The sequence below is a fragment of the Folsomia candida genome, unplaced genomic scaffold (assembly GCF_002217175.1).
Source record: "Folsomia candida strain VU population unplaced genomic scaffold, ASM221717v1 Fcan01_Sc022, whole genome shotgun sequence".
In the NCBI taxonomy this organism is placed as follows: domain Eukaryota; kingdom Metazoa; phylum Arthropoda; class Collembola; order Entomobryomorpha; family Isotomidae; genus Folsomia; species Folsomia candida.
The window spans coordinates 2,597,036-2,617,796 of NW_019091214.1; the positions used below are offsets into that span (position 1 = coordinate 2,597,036).

The window sequence follows — 20,761 nt, forward strand, 5'->3', positions numbered from 1 at the left end:
TCAATGATACACATCCCTCGTCGTAACAGAAGATGTTTTGAGAGTTTAAAAGAGAGAGAGAGAGACGAGTCCACAGTATAATTTATGCCCGCTTATTTATTTCCTCGCTGGAGAGGAAAAAAACTGATGCATTTTTCATGAATTTCAGATTGAACAAAACACAAAGCAGCAGCTCTTCCCGCATGGTGTTGCTAGAAGTAAATTTAAATACGCGCAGGAAACTTGTGCACAATTCAGTATTCTTTTAATGGTAGGAATTAAATATGTGTAATATTTAGTCAGTAAATAGTCTCACTAACAATGGAAGTCTCCCAGTGTATGCTCTCCGATTTTTGACCAAATTAGTGTCAATTGATCACAAATTTAATTAGTATGAAACTTGCAAACGGTAATATCTGGCAATGTGAAGGCTTGGCGGAGATATTTGAGTCCAAAGAGGAGAAAGCAGGCTTTAAAGTTGACTACACTTTCCAAATTTACTGTTTTTATTTTCTCCTCCTCGGATGCAAATATCTGCCAAACGTGTCCACTGGGAGATAGTGCCTTTTTCAACTTTCATATTAAATAAATTTGTCATCGATTGACACAAGTTTGGTAAAAATCGGAGAGCATATGCTGGGAAACCTCCATTGTACAACCATGACGTCTATTTATTTAGATTGGAAATTCTGCATGTGCTTACATAATTGGTCTCGTTTCAGTCATAATATGTAATACTGCAAAAACCTCTTGTCACAGTTTTAGTGCCGTGTGCAAAAATAATACGAAATTGGCGATAATATGGCGATGTCTGTCTGTCCCTACTCCTTATCCTCTCCTGCCAGTAGTGTTTGTCTTGACAATATATACGTGTGTGTAGGTACTCATTGAAAGAATCCACTTCAATCCTCCGCTGCAGACCGGTGTCTTATGTACATTTCACTCGTGAAACCACCCGGAGAAAGCTAAGCTGGGAAAACAAAGAGAAAGCCCATGAGAGACTTTAACCGAGAAGTCCTGGATCCATACGAGTCTCCATTGTGTCAGTATTCTCGAACTGGTTTCTTTCTACACCGTCTGTCGTAGATTCTCAAATAAATCGCCGCACAAAAAAGCATACAAGTTGAAGGAGAGTCTCAATTTCGAGAAAGTACGGTAATACTGTTGTAATGTTTCTCCTCCTCCATTGAGCCCGACCACGTAAAGTAAACCTTGACGGTTTGCTTGCTTAGCGTTTCTTTCTCTTCACAAGACAAACACTCGCGGATTCAGAGTTTACACAAAGTGATTAGATTGGATTGAATGGAATTGGCTTTGGCTGGACAACAAACTAATCCAGTTGGGGGAAGGGTATAAATTGGTTGGGACAAGGTGCATGGAACTTGAGGTAGAAAATTGATTGAATTCTATTGGAAATTGGCGAGGGAGGAATGGTGGAAAACAATCTGGAAATGATTGTCGCATGCCGGATAAATAAAATGCGGGGTTTTTGCAATTAAATAAATAGTCGGGGTTTTCTGGTCAAATGAACGAAATGATACGGTGTTGACCTTAAGAGCAGTGTTTCGGGGGAAAGTAACCCCTTGCAAGAAATAACGGGTAGAAAGTGTGTTTTTTTGCGGGTATTTTGACCTGCAAGAAATGCAACGCATAGGAAACTACTAACTACGCACCACCAAATGGCGCATATTTGTTGCACTTTCTCCCAGTTTCTTGCACCTCGCATTTCTTGCGTTTCTTGCTTTGCTTTGCAAGAAATTTAGCAGAATCGAAACACTGCTTAACAGGAAATGCTACTTCTTAAATTAACGAATTGTGGTAAGTACTCACCATAAACTGTCAAAAGTGCCGGCTCTGAGATTCGTGTGCTTGCAATATTTTGCGCTGCACAGGAATAGTTGCCCATGTCGTTTAAACGCGTCTGGGCAATGAGAAGATGACCATCCGCCGTGATTATATAATTTGGGTCGCGTTTCGGATCAATCTGTTGTCCATCTCGGATCCAGGATATCACTGTGACGGGGACCCCATCGGGAGGAATGCATCGCATTTCTGTTTGTGATCCAAGTTCCACGCTCTTGCTGTATGGGCCTAAATTAATAAAAGTGAGAATTTTAAAAATGTTTCAAGGAATATGGAGCTAAAAAATGCATTTGAAAAATTAAATGCTTGTTTAACTAAATATACAAAAACTAAATATTACCTTGCTCGAAGTACTTCTTCAAATCTGCAAATATAAAACAAGAACATACGTTAAAATTGAAATAAGTATAATTTTACCGGCATAATAAGCAATGAAAATAAAGGATTAGTCACTTCGCTTCGTCACTTTCTATTTTATTTTTGGTCTATCAAGCCAGAGAGAAAAAAAGTTTTCACAAGTATCACTTTGATACCTACATTATTCGTTTCATTATAAGTTTTTGGTCGGTTTTCAGACAACCAGATTCGTGCATACAAGGCCGAAACGAGTGTTCGTACGTACGTAACACCAACGGGTTGTTCTTCTCATCCTTAGTATTCTGCAGGAAAGTGTGCTTAATACCATCCCGGGCAGAGTGTTTTTAATGAGGAAAGAGTGAGATGAGATCAAAATTCGAATTTCTAAATGAGACTTTTATGCAAATCAAGTGAACCAAAGGAGCACGATGGAAAGCCAAAAATGTGCAGTGCATTTGGAAACTTAGACACTTTTCCCATTTAATTTACTTACTTACGTACGTTCAATGGTTCATGGCTCATCCCATCCAAATGATGGGAGACAGACACCACTACCAACCACGCACTCGTACGCATTTCTATTATCTGATCACCATTTTTTACCTGCTTGCTTGGCAGCCATGTACATACACAGGCTCCATTTCTACGTATTCATTTTATCATTTTACACCGTTTTGTGTAACCACTTGTGATTGTGTTTTTAACAGCAGAAGCTGTTTTCGCTTAAGAAAGATATCGTTGAAAACTGCATTTTATGCAAAGGAGGAGAAGGAGGAGGATTAAAAGCGGTTGCATTTCAATAAACAAAATTCTTTCGGCCTGGCTAAAACATTAATCTCTTTGAGAACGGAAATGCGGTAGCTTCTTGAAAAAGTATTTAGTTTCAGCAGACAATTCTAACCCGCTGGGTGGAAAATCAACTATGCGCAGCCTCATTATTCAATGGTCACTTAATACGAGGTAGTTCTAGGAAGTGCATCTTTTTAAGTGTCCTTGTATGGCTTATAATAATAATAACGACGACTAATAAATTTAATGAAAGTTTTAGACCATCGACATGATTTGGTGGTATGAGAACCGTAAACTAATAAATTAACGCGGAGAAAACAGCCATACGCGTTAAAATAACGGGACGATAATTAGAATTGGCTGGTAAAAGTAAACCTATCAACGGACCCATTTATGACAAAGGTTTTATTTCAAGTCCCATGTAACCGTTTGAACAAAGGCTTCATTCAGAAATAAATTCAATTTCATCGTCTCATCATCATCATCGGTTTTCCAGAGCTTCGTATGTACACACATACTTTGGCTAGCCTTAACCTTTCCTCAATTCCCGAGTCTAATCTACCGACGATGAAATGAGATCCTTCTCTCTCTAACCAAACCAAAAGGAAGTAAACTGAATGTAAATATTTACTTTCAGCCATTAAATTATTCACTCACTCACTCAATGCTCAGACCCACTTAAACATTCATCTTCATCTCGGGTCCAGTGCACAACCAACCTCGTCATATTCATCCCAGTCCTTAATTTACATGTGCATACACATTCGCTACGTTAAGTCAGAAACAACTCGTTTCAAATAAATACGAATTACAGAGCGGAATGACTCCACACAAAACAAACAGTTTAGCTAACGACGAGTGGGATGAGAAACACTTGCAGAAGAAGAAGAAGAGTGGAAATTGAATTATTATTTCACTTGAATGATCCATCACTCTAAAAAGATGAGTTTCATACAGTGACCGCGGAAGTGTGGGGACAGTGGACAATGTCCCAGGGTTATTCGATGCCCCCATCATTTGTCCATGTAATATAGTTACTTAATGTCCCCAGATGTCCCCACGGCTTCCGCGGTCACTGGTCTCACATACATAAATAATACTTATCATGTAAGAAGGCATCGTCGTGATTAGGCGGGCAACATATCCTCCCACACTCAATAATATCGTTCAATCTGTTCTGCTCAGTTTCAAGCTGGCAATAAGATAAACATTTAAACATCATTTATGTACAACTCTTCAAGCTCAATATTCAAAACATTTATTAAACAGGGATCTGTCTTTCGTTTAAAATTTTAGTATTATTTTTTATGAGATGGGAGAATATAATTTAGTGGAAATGTCGGTCCGGATTGATAGATATGAATCCGAAATTTATGAAATCTCACTCTTTCTTCTCACTCTGGATCGCTATATCTTTAAGGATTAGTGCTAAACCTGCTGCATACATGCATACCCAGTTGGCTCCGATGCAGCTTTATGCACCCTTATCAAATCCTAGGTCTCTCTGTTTCTCAAAGTAAAAAGTGGGAGAAGAAAGCTTAACTCCGAGAGGAGGAGGATGTCGAACGAATGTTGAATGTTCCATTTTGAATTATTGATAAGGACCTTGCTAATACAACCAACCGCTATCCGACACTACCACCTCTCCTCATCCCACACGGATTTCAGTTCAGCCGTGGTTTCGAACGAAACCTGAGGAAGGAAAGTTGGTCGGTTGGATGGCGAAGGATTTGGATGGATGAGAATTTGATACTTTCACCACGAGCTATGTAGCTTCAATATTGGACGGAATCATCATCTCATCGGAGCAGCAGCAGCAGGCTGGCAAGTGGCAGCTAACAAATCCTAGAATGGAAAATGAAAGGCCACATATGCCGACGGACTTGAGAGAGAAAGCAAGTGTTGGGAAATTACCAATGTAAAGTAGGGATCCGTCCACTTCACTCTTTCCTCAGTGCTTTCCCTCTGCTAATAAAAGTCTCTAAAAGCGACCAACTGTCTGTACCAGGAGGGCACACACAGTACAAACACGGAAAGTGTATACATTCACGGGGATGGATGATGTGAAAGTTAAAGCACCGACTTGTGTGGGTGTATGGAAGTCTAACAGCTTGTTGGGTTTGCTGTTGGTATAAAGTATTAAAAAGAGACATGTTCCGGTAGGATTTCGCATTGATTTTGGACGAGAATTGACACGTGCAGGTTTTAAATTTAAATTTTGTATTTACGAGTAAAGAAGGAAAGTAACATGTTTGTTGGGTAAATAAATTTTGTTAACTAAAAAGTAGGAAAATTGCTTAAACGGGCAGAAAGTTCGTATCGAAATGCAAAATTGTCCGTATTAAAAAATGACATGTTTCTGGAAAATGTAGGACTTTGCATTGATTTTTACCAAGAATTGACACGTGCACGTTTTAAATTTAAATTTTGTACGAGTAACACATTTGTTGGCTAAATTTTGTTAACTAAATTGCTTAAACGTCCAGAAAGATTATATCGAAATGCAAATTGTCTCGCTTTCTTCATCATTAGCACGAGACACCATCTGCCATGCCATCATACCGCGTGGCTGGTGGTGATTTCCCGTATCACGCAATATACGACTTTCGCTCTTCTTTTACCATAAGCAAAACAATCTGCAATCTTCAAACGACTCAGAGAAAAGAGGAAAAAAAATCTTATCCTCATTTCTAAGCTGGGAACGAGGAATAAGCCTTCGTAAGAAATGTTGAATCCAGATGAGAAACATTTTTCAATTTCAGTGCCAACCCTGCCAAAAGAAATGGATACTAACTCTTGTGTTCTTGTTCTTGTCTTTACATCCCTCAGATGTTGAGATATGTGCAATTTTTTCAATCTTGAAAATCCAAAACATCAACAAAAACACAAACATGTATGCATACCTACAGAAAGAGGACATTAGATGACTATGATCAAATATATGCATATGACCAGTGACCGCGGAAGCGTGGGGATGGGGGGACAGTGTCCCCACGGTTATTCGATGTCCCCATCATCTCCCCATCTTATACAAACCCCTCCCTCCCCTATCCTATAATGTTAACGTCCCCACATGTCCCCACAGCTTCCGCGGCCACTGCACATGACAGACAACACAACAAGAAAGAGCGGAAATTCAACGCAAGGAACTTTTTTTTCTTTCTCTCACAATAAAAAATTGCAAATTCTTCCGGTACTTTAAATTCGTTCCGATGTAGACATACTTGTTGTAGCAACAGAACTCTGTGTGTCCTATAGACTAAGAAAGTACGTATGTACGTACGTAAATATGCAGAGTTGAATAACGATGCACAATTTAGAATCTGTTTACAAATGGGTGCAAAAAGCATAAAAGAATTTAATATGAATGGGAGGCTTGTTAGTTAACTAAAGTGAGAGAGCCATGAATCACCCACAACAGCAGGAGCAGTAAACAGCAAACTGAAATAATTTTTATATTTTTGCCTGTCCGGAATTTATGGCAGACTTTTTACAATTTTATTTCAGCAACACATGTGACATCAGACAGTACATATGCACATATAGATTGCATGGCATATACGCATGAAACTTGATGCCCATTCTCTCCCCAACTTTAATTTAAACATCACTCAAGTACGAGTAGTGGAAATTGAACAAGAGCGAATTGACATGACATTTACGAATTTTTGCAAAGACCTGAAGGCACGCTACACTCAACTGGATGATGCCGATGGTATGGTGTCATGCCAAGAGATCCGAAATCCAATTAATTATTTTGCTCAAACATCCGACAATCCTCAGCTTAGACAAGTTAGACACTAAACCAAACATGTGTGTGTGCCTTGCTTTCTTCTCTGATGCGATATTTATTGGGGGCATACACACGGATAACTTGTATGTATGCATTCCTAGTTGTAGTAGGATTTCTGGATGTAAATACCTCTGGAAATGTGAGGCGGTAACATCTGCGCCAATTCCCTGGACTAGAATCGCACTAGTCGCAATTTTTAAAATATTTATCTACACGAGGTATCGACATTTATGTCCTTCTCTCTCCCCGGCAGCAGTCACCACGGTCGACGTGACAAGATAAAGCGGTATGCACATACGAGTAGAGCGAATATTTGCAAAAAGTTGTAATCTTTATCTTTGCAGCACACAGAACCAAGTGGTAAACTCATAAATTTCAATTTCAATCTTCCTCCCTAACGAGTAAGTAAGTAATAAAAGTCTGTTTCTTCACAGGCAATAATAAGAGTTGGGTAAAAAAAAAGTCTATCTATCACGGACAGAGGCAGTTTTCAAGAACAAAATATGAGCGAGTGTCAGTCAGTCCGAGAATACTATGTAGAAAAAAAAAGTTTCATCATATCAGTCATATCTGGGTTTGCTATCTTGCAAGAGAGACACGGGTGTCATATGCGAACAGTGGCCGCAGACAAGGTCCCCAGGGTTGTTCGATGTCCCCATCATCTGCCCATGTTATGTAAACCCCTCCCTCCCCTATCCCTACAATGTTAACGTCCCCAGATGTCCCCACGACCTCCGCGGTCACTGCCTGCGAGGCCCTTCTATCTATCTCGCTGGCTGCATTATGATGGAGCGCGCATAAAATAAAATCATCATAAAATCGTAAAAATTGTGTAAAAAGTAAAGCACTTGGAGAGAAGAGCAGGCGGAAGGACGGATGGGAGGAAATAAAATATGCTGCTGTAAAAACATGAAAAAGATGGATGGACGAAATGACGGAAATGCTAACTACCAACCAGCACTCGAGTAAACGGATGATGATGTTCATTCATATAAGAAGACAGCAGCTTTGATGTCGACGCTTCCAAGAAATTAGTCCAGCTCGCTCGCATATTTGTCTCCAACTTTATGAATTTCAAACTCGAATAATTTGCTATTCATGAGGACTAAACAGATATTTCTTCTAGCAGCAAAGTCAATCAGCAAACTGAAATTTTTCGCTCTTGTAAAACATCCGAATTTGATACGAGACGAGATGCTTAGCGAAAAAAAGTGGAAACTTGAGACGCCAAACATGGCACCGCAATGCTGTCACTGTACGTTCGTAACGTATCTCTTCTGTATAAGGCAGACCCAACTTTTTGCCATGTATCATCATTTGCATGCATACAGTTCATCCCCCGTCTGAGACATGGGAACAAACTCATCATGATAATACGTATCATCTAATAACAATAACATTGTCAATAAATAAACCTTGCCTGAGTAGAAATTGAAGTAGAAAGGATTTCGAATTGATTAACTTGTATTATGTTACGAGTCCTTGCGGCATTTCGCTCTTTCTTTCTTATATTTTATATCCAAAGCTGTTTGTCTGTCATCCTTCCATCCATGCATGAGATGTCATTACGCAGAAAGGGAAGAGAAATGGGCAGGGATCTGGATCTGCATCATGAAGATGATGATCCTTCATTCTTGGATCGTCGTCCAAGGAAAGAAAAGAATTGCCAAGTTTGATGATGGCAGAGGAAATCTTTACTTATCGATTCTTTGTCTATTATTCCCAGCATTGCTTGTATTCCAAGCACCAGCTAGGATTATTTTTTAGCAAGTGCTTGAAATACATGGATTTTTACTATGCAACAGTATAATCCGTATCAATCGATATTCCTTACTCTTGATAGACACATATGTTACTTTTTTAGTTGAATTAAGCGTATTTGTTACAAGGTTTGTTGACTCTTATAAATTCTTATTAAGATCGTCGTCCTTATTTAGAAGTATTTGTCTGAGATGCACAATACCGTTTAGTGGAATGTATTGTGCTAATTTTTCTGCTTGAAATTTGCAAATCTCTTATTTTTATTGTTATACGAATAATAATGCGTGTCCATATGCAGAGAGAAACGAAAGAGTGACAGCTTGGTCAAGACTGAGTTGATTATTATTTCGCTTGACCATACGCCACAATGATTTCGAGTGGATCGACCCTCCGAGTATTTATATGCCCCCACTTCCACCAGTGTCATGCTCACGTATAAAATCAAAATCATCACCCTTGAGCTGAATTCAATTTCCAGTAATAATTTTCTCTCTCCAATCATTCTACTGCCTGCACAAAATTCAATCCGATCAGGATGATTCCAGTGATTGAAGAATAATCGAGAGAAATTTGATGAGAGAAAGCAATTTGTGAATTCACGATGGGAAGAAATACAGGTCCACCAAACCGCACTCACAACAACAACCAGCATACAATGCTCTATTGTAAAACACAATTATCCAGGACACCCATTTTCCCACATGATTCACTCATTCTCAGTCCAGCCTAAATATGTAGGAGCTAGAGCAGACTTCACTTCACCAATCAATCCGATCTATCTTTCTCTATCCCACAGATTTCACCGCAACCAACCACCAAATCAGCCAACATGTGAATCCCTTCTTCCGAAATACTCTCCTCCTGTCAATTCTAATTTAAGTTTGGCCACAAGCTCCCCTCTTCACTCTTGCATGTGTGTATCTACTTTTACTCCATAATGTCCATACATATTAAGGAAATATATAGGAAATGAACACAAGTCGACACTTCAACTACCGCTACCGACAAAACAACACACCAAAACAGTCACAATTCACAATCCAATCTTGCACTGGACAGGGGAAGCTAGAATGGAGTAAGGCATGAATTAATGAGACCCTCCAACGGAACAATGTGCAGCACAATGGAGTCGCAGCAACGCAATTGACAAAGAACAAATTAATGGATTGCTTTCCCCCTTCTTCTTCTCGGGCTGGAAATCCAGTGAAATTTTGATCATTCAATTAATGCTGGATGGATATACAGAGAGACGAGAAGATCGAGCACGGACAATGGCGAGGTTTTTACTTTTACACACAAAATATGTATTCGAGTCAACCCTTTATTACGTAGTAGTAGTGGCCGCGGAAGGTGTGGGGACGTTAACATTGTAGGATAGGGGAGGGAGGGGTTTATATGACATGGGGTGATGATGTGGACATTGAACAACCGTGGGGACATGGTCCCTCTGTCCCCACACTTCCGCGGCCACTGCCAAATTAGTAGTAAAGTAAAGTAGGGTTGGAATAGCAAAGAAAGAAGAAATAATAATAAAGGGTTAAGTGAAGCCTCACTTGATCCATTCAAATTTGCTCCTAATCTAATATTATTTACGAGTAAGTGGGATTCATTTGGTTGGGGCAGGGTATCGTATCAAATTATTATTATGAATGAAGGCATCAGAATGAGGGTTGCGGGGCAAGATTGGTTTTGATTGTGGTTTTGTTCACCAGTCAGAAGAGATTTTTCGAAAAGATGATGAGCTTTTCATTAGAGGAAAATTAAATTATCCAAGATTACAAATACTTATCAACCCTGGTTGGCTGCAGATTGTAGACCTTTTAAATACACCATGGTTTTATAGACTATTAAAATTTGCATGTGCAAATAATAACGGGCATCATACTTAACAACGACCCACACCCATCTCATAAGCTCACTTTCCTTTATTATTATGTACGCAGGGTAATAATTCATGTGCAAATCGGCATTGGTTTTATTTACTGCTTCCACTTCCTCAAATTAAATTGCCAAATCCTTCTTCATTTTATAAACGACACATCTGTTTGCTTTTCTCAACTGCTGTTAGCGAGTGATGCTAGCACGCAATATATATTCGGAAAAAGCTGCTGGGTAAATTACCTTAGGAAAGTCAATAAATAAATAAATGGGTCTCATAAACTCTTAAACTTTCAACAGCGTGACAAATTTGGCCATTAGTCACTTCACTCTCTTTGTGTTAATGGCTTCATAGACGTTTTACGGGGCTTCTTAAATTGTGACGGTCATAATCTCGTCTCAATTCTCGAACACATATATATCGCGCATATGTGCAAGTCCTATCTGGTGGATGGGGAAAGTAGAAGGGAGGATTAGAATTAAAACTACTTTCTGCTAGGCAGATGCGGATACGGAAATAATCAGCTTGTTCACAATCAGTGCGAATTTGCACGTCACGATACGTTTGTAACCTTTCTTTTATAGCTTTGAATAATGATAACAAGGAATGAGTAGTTTCAAAATATTGATATTAAGTGCATCCATACAGGAAATAGATTCAATTTGAAATCCGTTTTTTTGCCTCCTCTTCACCCTAGTTTGCTCTGAATGAATCTTTCAAATATGCGTGTGTGCAGTGATTTATCATAATAAACCCGTATCCGGCGTACCGTTACAGATACAGAAAATATGATCCCACTGTCCAGGAATATGTGTGTGTATGGATCGGATGTAGTGAATCGGATTTAGAATTTTCTCCAAGTATTCAGCCACTAAAATGTTACGTGGCTGGCCATGCACACAGATAGCTAAACCTATTTTACGATTATATATATGCAACATTTCGAAGCAAAGACCAGGAAGGAGGAGGTTTTAGGTTTCAACGGATTATCTGCCCCCACCCAGCGCTGGCCGGCTGGATGGAGGAGCGAGATGAAGATGAGTTATTGCCCCGTGAGAGAATAAGCGTTGGCATAAATTGTACATAAATGTTTTACGTTTTTGGCTACCAGAGAGAGACAAAGAGAAGTATAAAGTAGGCTATAAAACGCGATAAAAAGTAGTGCGGATTCTAATCCTCCTTTGTCTCTGTCTCGTTTTATGTCCCATCTGCAAAATCGGGGGATTCACGTATGTATCATTTTGTCCTCCGAGGGTGTATAACTGACTGTGCAGAAAGTTTATGGAAGAAGAGATTGTGTGAAAGTAATTGGGTGAAAATTAGCGCACGTAATTAACAAGTCTTTTTATACACTCGTAACGATCGTTATGCTGAATTTTGTCATGTTTCGTAATGAATTTTAAAACTTTGTAAATGAATTTCTGTCCATATTGCGTCGAACGCTGATGCCCAGACTTGTTAATTTTCCGTATAAAAGAGAAAGTTCAAGAGTTCAAAGTAGATTGCATCCACGACTGATTTAATATTTTATTAAATTTCGAAACGTCTCTCTCACCAATTCCACCCTTCAATCGTCTAAAACACCCAAAAACCCTGCCAGCCACCCTTGCCCGTTTTATCATCTAAAGTAATGCGCCCAATCTAATCCTCTCATCCGCATTTCAAATCTAAAATTCCAGAAAAAATGCAGGAATGCAGCTGGTGCATCTTTTGTCATCCGACAACCCTTCTGTTCTCCCACACTCATCCTCAGCACCCACTAAATAAAACTCATAACACAAATCTCCTCTTCTCTAACGTGCCGCTTACTGCTGGTAAATCAGAAAAGCGTGAGAAATCAGGGAAAGAATGCAGCATATTGATTATGGAAATTTTGTTGCACTCTCGTCCAAATATTTTGGGACAACTGCACTTTTTGCCTCGATGAACGCATATTATGCAGCATTCCTTCTTTCTTTCGGGTCTAAATCAAAAATCAAGTGACGACCTCTTCGCTTCCCTTCTCGGCCTTGGCTTTTACCATATCGCGCATCACACAGTTTGGGGTTGAAAAAACTTAAAATCTTAAAGTCTTAAAATATAAAATCAGAGCTCCATTTCGCCCTCCGAGTGATAGTCGTATCGTGGTTGAGAAGATGTTGATGATGAAAAGACAGGAAAAGCGTCTTATGTTTGACTCTTCTAAAAATTGAAGATGTTGTCCCCCCCATCAGACTGCTTGTATATATTATTATCAGTCTCGTCCTCTCTCTCTCCGTCGTCGCTTGTTCGCCTTACTTTGCTCACATTTAATGTCGTCGGAGTGAGTGAGAAAGGGTGCTCTTTCAACAAGAATGGAATACATTAAAGAAGAAGAAGTAAGGGCGAGGAGAGGAGAGAAAAGGGCTTAAAGTAGGTGAGCTCTACTATGTAGACCTGACTGGCAGGGAATGCAGTAATGTTTCTCCAGTAGAATTTAATAAGACGACGAGATGATGCCGATGCAGATTGTATCATATCTTTTCCTTGTTGTTGGTGGAGATGCACTTCTTCTTCTCCGTTGTGTAGGACATGCTCGTAGAAATCAGAATAAATAAAAGGCACTTTACAACTTATAGACCGCATTTATTTCACGGTGCTCCCATTATATGTTACTATCTCGTGGTGGTAACACAACCTGTCAGAGAGGCCAGGACTCAGGGAAAACGCTGCGTGAGATTGTCATTTCATTGTCATTATGATATAGAAGGAGGACGGTAATGATACCTGCGTGGCGTGGCGTGGGTAACTTGAGGAGTACTTAACGTAAAATATATTTAACCATGAGGTCAAAATGTTGTATTTTAAAGTTTTTTTTATTCTTGCAAAACTTGGCTTAATGAATTTATGGCTATTGGATGGATTATTATTGCTTTTCGTCTAGCTGTCACTTGTTAGCTCGGTTATATGTGAGTCTGATCTTGAACTTGACTTAACCTTAAATCCACCACCAGGCTTACATACACATCCCTATAGCTTCTTCTTCTCATTGAAGTCTGCTATGTGCTATCCTATTATTCTGGAATAAATTTATTTTAACACGGAAGGGGAAGACATGGTTGCCACTTACTTGGAGTGCAAGTTTAAAAACCCGTTAATAAAACGTCACAACCACTAAACACCGAAACAACCCCTTTCTTTCTTCCCCTCTCCCGTACGAATACGCTCATCTTATCTTATCCCTGCTGCTACATTCCGAAATTCTAAACAATCTTGAGCACTTGAATCTTGATGAAGATGAGGAAGACGTGCCCTATCTCAACCAGGCCCGAAGTACAATAGAAACTCGATAGAATTCACTCCTTGCTGGTTGGTTGGGCGGCTGTGCCTGCTTCTGGTTCTGGTGTCAATTCGCTCTTTCTCCCCAAATTGATGAACACAAAATGAATACAGAATTAAGTAGGAGAGAGAAGAAGGAAGGAAAGGAAGCGTTTCTGTTGAAATGAGGATTTTGATGGAAATTTACACTCACAAGCAATCTCAATGTGGGAAGGTTGGCTGCGCTTAGGTCCTCTCCGATTCCAGGCGACACATTCACAGGAAAATCGTTCCGAACCGAAAAACTCTTGGACTTCTTCACGCGTAATGTTGAGCTGGACTTCCATCTGGAATTAAGATATTATAAATCAATTAACGTAAATAATTTCGAAGAATGTGCACAAAAATCTCGTACAAACGTAGGCAAATTAATACTCCTATTCCTTTCCCGACCACAAACAAAGATCTCATCTCATCTCTCACTCTGCAATTTACCCTGCCTAAATTTTTATTGTCAGCACCTTCCATTTCACGCTATAAAAAGGAACCGTCTCGTCTCCCGTTTTTTTATTCAAGCCTCTCATCTGCTCTGCATAAGACCACGTCACACCAACCAAACTGTGAGATAATGAGATGACACGACGGAATCTTTTGTCATAAAATAAAATTCGTGTGCATCACTTTCATCATTTCGAGATGCTAAACGTCTCGAAACTCAGCTTTGAACTGGAGTCGAGTCGGTCTTTATTTTAGACTAAAAAATTCACAGGCCGTGCGTGTCTGCTGCCTTTCTTCTTTATTGTGCCAAAGAATCTCATCTCATTCTGGCAAATCAACTGGAGAATGTGCTCAAGACGTTTGGTCGGATTCCTTCCTCCGACCAGATCTTGGCCATGCTTTTTCTCAACCAAACCACCAGATGAGAGGCTTTATACGTGGTGATGGTGCAAACGCTGGTTCATACAACTTCAAAGTCAAAGTCACTCTGACTAAGGAAGAAAAGGGAATGTAGAGTCATCATCATATTATCATCACCCACCAACCAGTGGCCGCGGACATCTGGGGACATTAACATTGCAGGATAGGGGAGGGCGGGGTTTGTATAACATGGGCAGACGTCGAATAACCGTGGGGACATTGTCCCTCTGTCCGCGACCACTGTCACCCACCATCCTCATTTCCCAACAAGCGTGAAATGTAGAATGCCTTCCTCTCTGATCATCGCTTGATCATCACAACAACAAGACGGCGTCACATTATACATAAATAGAGCGATCATATAATAATATGGGACAATTCTGGTGGAACAATGGGGTACGTGACTTAATTTCGTGGGTGACAAGGGGTCGGAGAAAGTTATGAAAATGCCATTATCGGCGAGAGGAAAGTGTAAATCCTTGCTTTCTTATCCTGTAAAATTGTAAATTCCTCCCACGAACTTGACGCTTTAACCAGACCAAACCAGGTAAGTAAAACAACAGAACATGTTTTTCCTGGGATTTCGTGTTCTACATCTCATATTGTGGGAACTAACTTTTTGAGGATTTTCTCCTTGTAAACAAGGCTTTTAGCCAACGCGGGAATCTAATGTAGTGTTGCGATGCGATGCGATGATACGCTCCACAAACTTTCTTCTCGTAACAAGAAGACTGACAAAAAGTAAATCTCGTTTCCTCAACAATTTTACCTCTTTTTTTTCCTCTGCGCACAAATTGCCCGACATTACGTTAGAAGAGAATTGGATCAAAATGAAATGAAATAAGCAGGTAACGCGACACACTGAGAAACCAACCACAGGTAAGAAGGCTGTCATCATACAGAAAGGATTGCAAAACGGGAATAACACTGCTCAGGGATTTTACTCGTATTAAACCCGCATCATTACATAAAAGAAAAAAGAAAGCCGAAGGAACAAATGCAATTTGCTGTCGGGTAGAAATCTGCACATTTTATTCTCCTTCTTTGACCAACCACACTGTTTTTTCGTACTGTGAATCTTCAATATCTGACTTACTTTTGTAAGTCCCCATTTTCTCATTATTTTCCCCATCAGACGCAAACTAGTTGCGGGGACAAAGGAAGAAGTGGTCCAACAAATAAGAAATTTTAATTCAAGAATCTAAAAAGCTTGAAATCTCTCTTCTATAAAATGAAAAGGAACGTAAGTGGATGAGTGGATGAAGTAAACTCTTGAGGAGAAAGTCGCCATATCATTTTGCAAAGCCAAGCCACCCAAAATAGGACGACGCCCTATAAAAATAACGTAATAAATAGAACACAGCTTCCCACTTTTCGCCTGCCTCGAGAAAATATCTAAATTCCAATTTACTTTAACTCTCCATCATAATACGTACATAACATACACCGCTTTCCAATGATACCCGCTGGAGTACACTCTAAGAAATTGAACCACCGGATGGTATCACCGACCGGTGAGTATAAGTGACTTATCGGGATGGTGATAACATGCCACTGCACAATTACAGCGGAATCACTACGTGGAAACACCAACCACCAGTTCGGTGAAAGTTTATCACCAAGCGGAAGCATACTACCACCGAGATGATAACAAATGTGAACCGGTGGTCACATTTCTCACCGGATTTTTTAGAGTGTATGTACATGCGGAGGAGGAAGACCAAGCATCTTGATGAGAAGAAGCGGCAGCAGCATATACATAGAATTATAGGGCAGCAAATACATGTACCGCAAAACCCGACCCATATGCATATATTTTTCACTTACTCGCAAGTCTACGAGGGCGTCGAATTACATTACGTACGTTATGTTACACAATGGAAAAGTGTATGACAATGCGGAGTCTGGCTATAAATAAGCATACTCTTCATCTTATACGAGTGAGGAGATGTTTTCGCTTTGGTGAAACCAAAAGTGAAAGCACTCTGGTAAGTAAAAAGTAGGCCAGCTTCTATCCAAGACTCGAGTCAAACTCATCATTCATGAATTCTCATTTACCACGGTTTTGCACAAAGGATCAGAAAAGAAAGAAAGAGGAGAAAGTCGATGTGACGTGATGATGGTCTTGGGTAGTATTAGTATTACGGTGGTAGTGTTGCTGGTGGTCTGTGTGTAGTTATCGTGGTGGATGGAATTGAAATATGGGAACGATGAAGGATTATGCATCATCACCACTTTGCTCAGATATTCTTTAATAAGAAGCAGGCCTAGCCATTTTTCTGGCTATTATTTAGATAAAATTTTTGCAAATAAATTAGCTTGTTCTAAATATGTCGTCTCATTTAGACTCTTTCAACACGTTATCTGTATTATTAGATAACAAATATTCTAAATAGTCTTATAAAATATTAAATGGCTCTTTACTTTCGCATTTTCGCACAATACTTTCGCACTTTCTGTGTTTTAAATAAATTTTATTTCAATGTACATAAAACTAATAAAAGCCATTATAAAACACGTACCATTGGAGATCCAGTATTTTCGTGGGTCGAGCTTCTAAAAAGTTGTCGCTTGTTGGGAACGACGGCTCCGTTGCATTTGAAGTAAACCTGCAAGTGACAAAAAAAAATTTTCAAATTTGAAATCTAATAGTGTATAATAATTTCAGGCTCAACTATTTATTGGTCAACTTTTGAACACTAAATACATACATACGTCTGCCTGCAAGACAGCTTTCGCCTGTGTAAAACGAGACCGTTTCTAAATATAGTACAACAATTTTTCCATCTGTGTCCAACAAAGAAACAACAACTAAACCAAATATTTACTCAACATATATTCATCTCTCTTTCTCCACCAGCTTAATTTGTACACGTCCAAATACATACACACACAAGTAAGATGGCAGACAAGACAAAGTTGACGTTTTGTATGTACATATAAATAATGGTAAATATGGAACAAGTTTTACTCAAGTACACAATATGCTCTTCAAGTCAGCCTGGAATAAAATGAAAATTGCATATGCATTCGTCCTGGTCGGCTCTTCTTCTCCTTCCAAAAACTACTTGAACATAAGTACCATCCGATTTATTTTAGTGAGCTATTCATTCTTCGAAAGTCTAAATGCTCAAAGAAATCCCGGCACGCAGACAAGGCCATTAACAAACAAACATTAAACTTTCTCGTCAGAGTGAACCATTAGTGGATGTAATACAAGCCTTTGTTACATACGTTGTTTGCGATTATTGCTCTATTTGCTGGCAGGGGTTTAATTGCAATTGTCACGCTGATTATGAGAATATGCATTCTTAGTATGAACGAACTCGTTTTTGTCTTCAAACATTGTCATCCTTTGGAGTGGAGCGGGTGGAACGTGGAACGTGAAAAGATTCCGATAAATTTATTATGCATCTTAATCCTACCTTGGTGGGTGTTCCAAATCCCAGTTTAAACATATTTTTCGATCGGATAAAATCTGCCTGGAAGTGCATATTCACTTTCTTAGGGGTATGAATGAACAGTGTTTCGTTTCTGGCGGGTTTGCTACATTTCTTGCACGGAAAAGCAAAAAGTGCAACAAATGGGAAGTGCAGGAAACTGGGAGAAAGTGCAAGAAATATGCTAGCCACGTGGCGTATGAAGTATAGCGGCGGGGTATAGTTTCTTGCGCCGTGCATTTCTTGCAGGTCAAAATAGCTGCAGGAAACCACTTTCTTGCACATCTTGGTTACTTGCACCCGAAACACTGGATATGAAGCTGTGAATACATGCACCTTCTACTGGAGAATGGCTGGCCTGCCTCTTGTGAAAATGTCTTACGTTACGTATTCAATGTGCAAGAGACAAGATGTGCAGCTTGTCTCCTCTCTTCTCTTCTTCCTTCGAACTCTAAAGTGATTAAGATAAATTCTTTTGAAGTCTGTGAAGCCCTAAAGCATCAAAATGTTCCGACAGCGGGTTACTGAGGGTGGTTTGTAGGTGACAAGGAAAAGGATGGTGGGTGCATCAAGTCAAATCAACTCTTCATACGGAACAAGTCCCCTTCTTTGCTTACCTAAATGCGTCGCGTCCCTCACAAATTGACAAACTTATCGTTCAGTTAGTTAAATATGCACCTTATCCGTACAAAATCTAAGATTGTCTCATATTTACATACGTGTCCCATTTTAGTCTAACCCATTTCTTCTCCATGCACCCCACGCGGTGTTTGCACCCTACAGAATTCTGGATCAAAAGAGAAGTTGTCGAACCCGAACGATCATTTTCATCTGGAGCATCAGTTTGGAAACAAAAAGATGCCGAAGAAGGATGACTGCATCATGGAAAACAACCCTCGGAGGGATCCCGCACTATATTGCGGACCAGACCAGATGACAATATGTGCTTCTTCTTCTTCTTACTTAAAATGCATCCCGTGAAGGAAGAAGGAGGGGAAGTTTGCTTTAACTTCCAACAAAGTTTGTGCATTTAGGATTTAGATTTTAGTCGAGTTGAGTTGAGTGAGTGAGAAGATGTTTGTCTTCTTGTCTCATGTTCTTCTCGGCTTGACGGAGGAGGATAAGTGTAAAATAGGAAACAAATTTGGTTAGTTTAAGTAACTCACTTTTAGTGCAGATGCTGCTCGGCAAGTCAGCGTGGCAGGCTTGTTTCGAATGATGAACACATCAGGTTCGGGCTCTTCTTGAAACCAGAGGACATCATACGCCCAAGGATCGTCGGTGGGGAGCGAGTCGGGGAATTTTGACTCATCTGTAAATTAAGGAAAAATAGAAAATATTTATTAGCATCGATTAGTGGTTATCGGAGAGACAATTATTTTTTGAATAAACTCGAACATATGCATCTCCAATGGGCAGTTAGCAAACCTACGTTTTTAAAATTTCTGTAAATTTCCCTATCTCTCGAGCTGGGGGTCAAGATTACCGGAGCCGATCTTGAATTACTCTTCAGGGTTATCTGCTCATTTTAGTATTGTCTGCAGAAATTTTCACCCAGCTCAAAATCTCTGGAAATTTTAAAACGTGGGTTTGCTAACATGTTTGCTAACATGTTTGCTAACTATCTAATATTCTGGATATCATCAATTTTCCTATGTTCGAATTACAACAACAGGTTACACATCCAAGTAAAAATGGGAGACACGCGTAGATATTCTCCTACTAAATGACCATCCGTGAACACAATACGACTAACTATACATACACGGTTAGATTCTAACGAAGTAGACCAAAATTACGTACGTTTAACAACTCGGGCAATCAACCCACAGCGAAGAAGAGTTGTTACGGAGAGAGTAAAAGGTATACTTACTTTAATGTCGGGGTTCTTAACAAGTACATATGAACCGAATTGCGTGTTGTCTTAAATAAGTAATGCCAATAATGGTACATGGTTTTCGCAGAAAATCGCACATGGACCGATCCCAGACGAGATAGAGATCCTATGTATTTAGCAACCTTCTTTTTTACAGAAATACATATGTACATATGCACATATTTTCATGATTTTGCCTTATCTGTCGCTGAATTTTATTTAATGCAACAATACAAAATAAGTAAGATTCAAAATACACAAAGTTTTAATATCGAGTGAAAATAGAAAATACAATCCGTCCTTCTTTTTTACCCGGTTTAACTGATGAATCCTGCCTGAAAAGCGGAACAACACGCACAGTGCATTAAGTTTTAAGTAGCATCAGCATCATCATCATCATGTTGATGCAATAACATACATTTTGCTGGGTACAGACGGAGTGGATAGTTCTACTATCCCGATATTTGTACGTATAGTTGAAGGTATTAGTAAAGAAAAATTGGAGAAGGGAGGGTAAAAAGCGGTCCAAGAAGAACAAGTCCAGCAGAAGTGGACTGATGATGATGATTGTTGTGCATTGTTTTGAATCTTCTCTTGTATGCATTTCAACATTCGTTCATTTCGTATTCTTACGACGATGTCTATTAAACTGAGATGGATGTTGCTTTGGTTCACTCACGGAAAGGAGGGCGAGTGGAGTGAGTGCAGCCTTCCTTCTAAAGACGATAAAAATTGTTGGTTTTATTTCGTTTGGCTCGTTTACATACGTATTTATTTGGTTTGAGGAATTTTTGCTGGATGGTCAAGAAAGAAAGGAAGAATCGTAAATT

The 20,761-nt window shown here is 39.5% G+C and overlaps 1 protein-coding gene across 1 annotated transcript in view; it reads right to left on the reverse strand.

The window, feature by feature from the left end:
- The window catches only part of LOC110858856 (netrin receptor UNC5C), a 67,674-nt gene extending 48,304 nt beyond the window's left edge, over positions 1 to 19,370 (reverse strand). The window contains exons 1-5 of the mRNA XM_035858922.1: positions 19,222 to 19,370; positions 17,138 to 17,224; positions 13,912 to 14,044; positions 2,183 to 2,206; positions 1,810 to 2,070 (exon numbers count right to left, since the gene is read on the reverse strand). Of these exons, the coding sequence (XP_035714815.1) occupies positions 1,810 to 2,070; positions 2,183 to 2,206; positions 13,912 to 14,044; positions 17,138 to 17,140 (421 nt within the window). The 5' untranslated portion in view covers positions 17,141 to 17,224; positions 19,222 to 19,370. The remainder of the gene's footprint in view (positions 1 to 1,809; positions 2,071 to 2,182; positions 2,207 to 13,911; positions 14,045 to 17,137; positions 17,225 to 19,221) is intronic.
- Between the last annotated feature and the right edge of the window lie 1,391 nt (positions 19,371 to 20,761).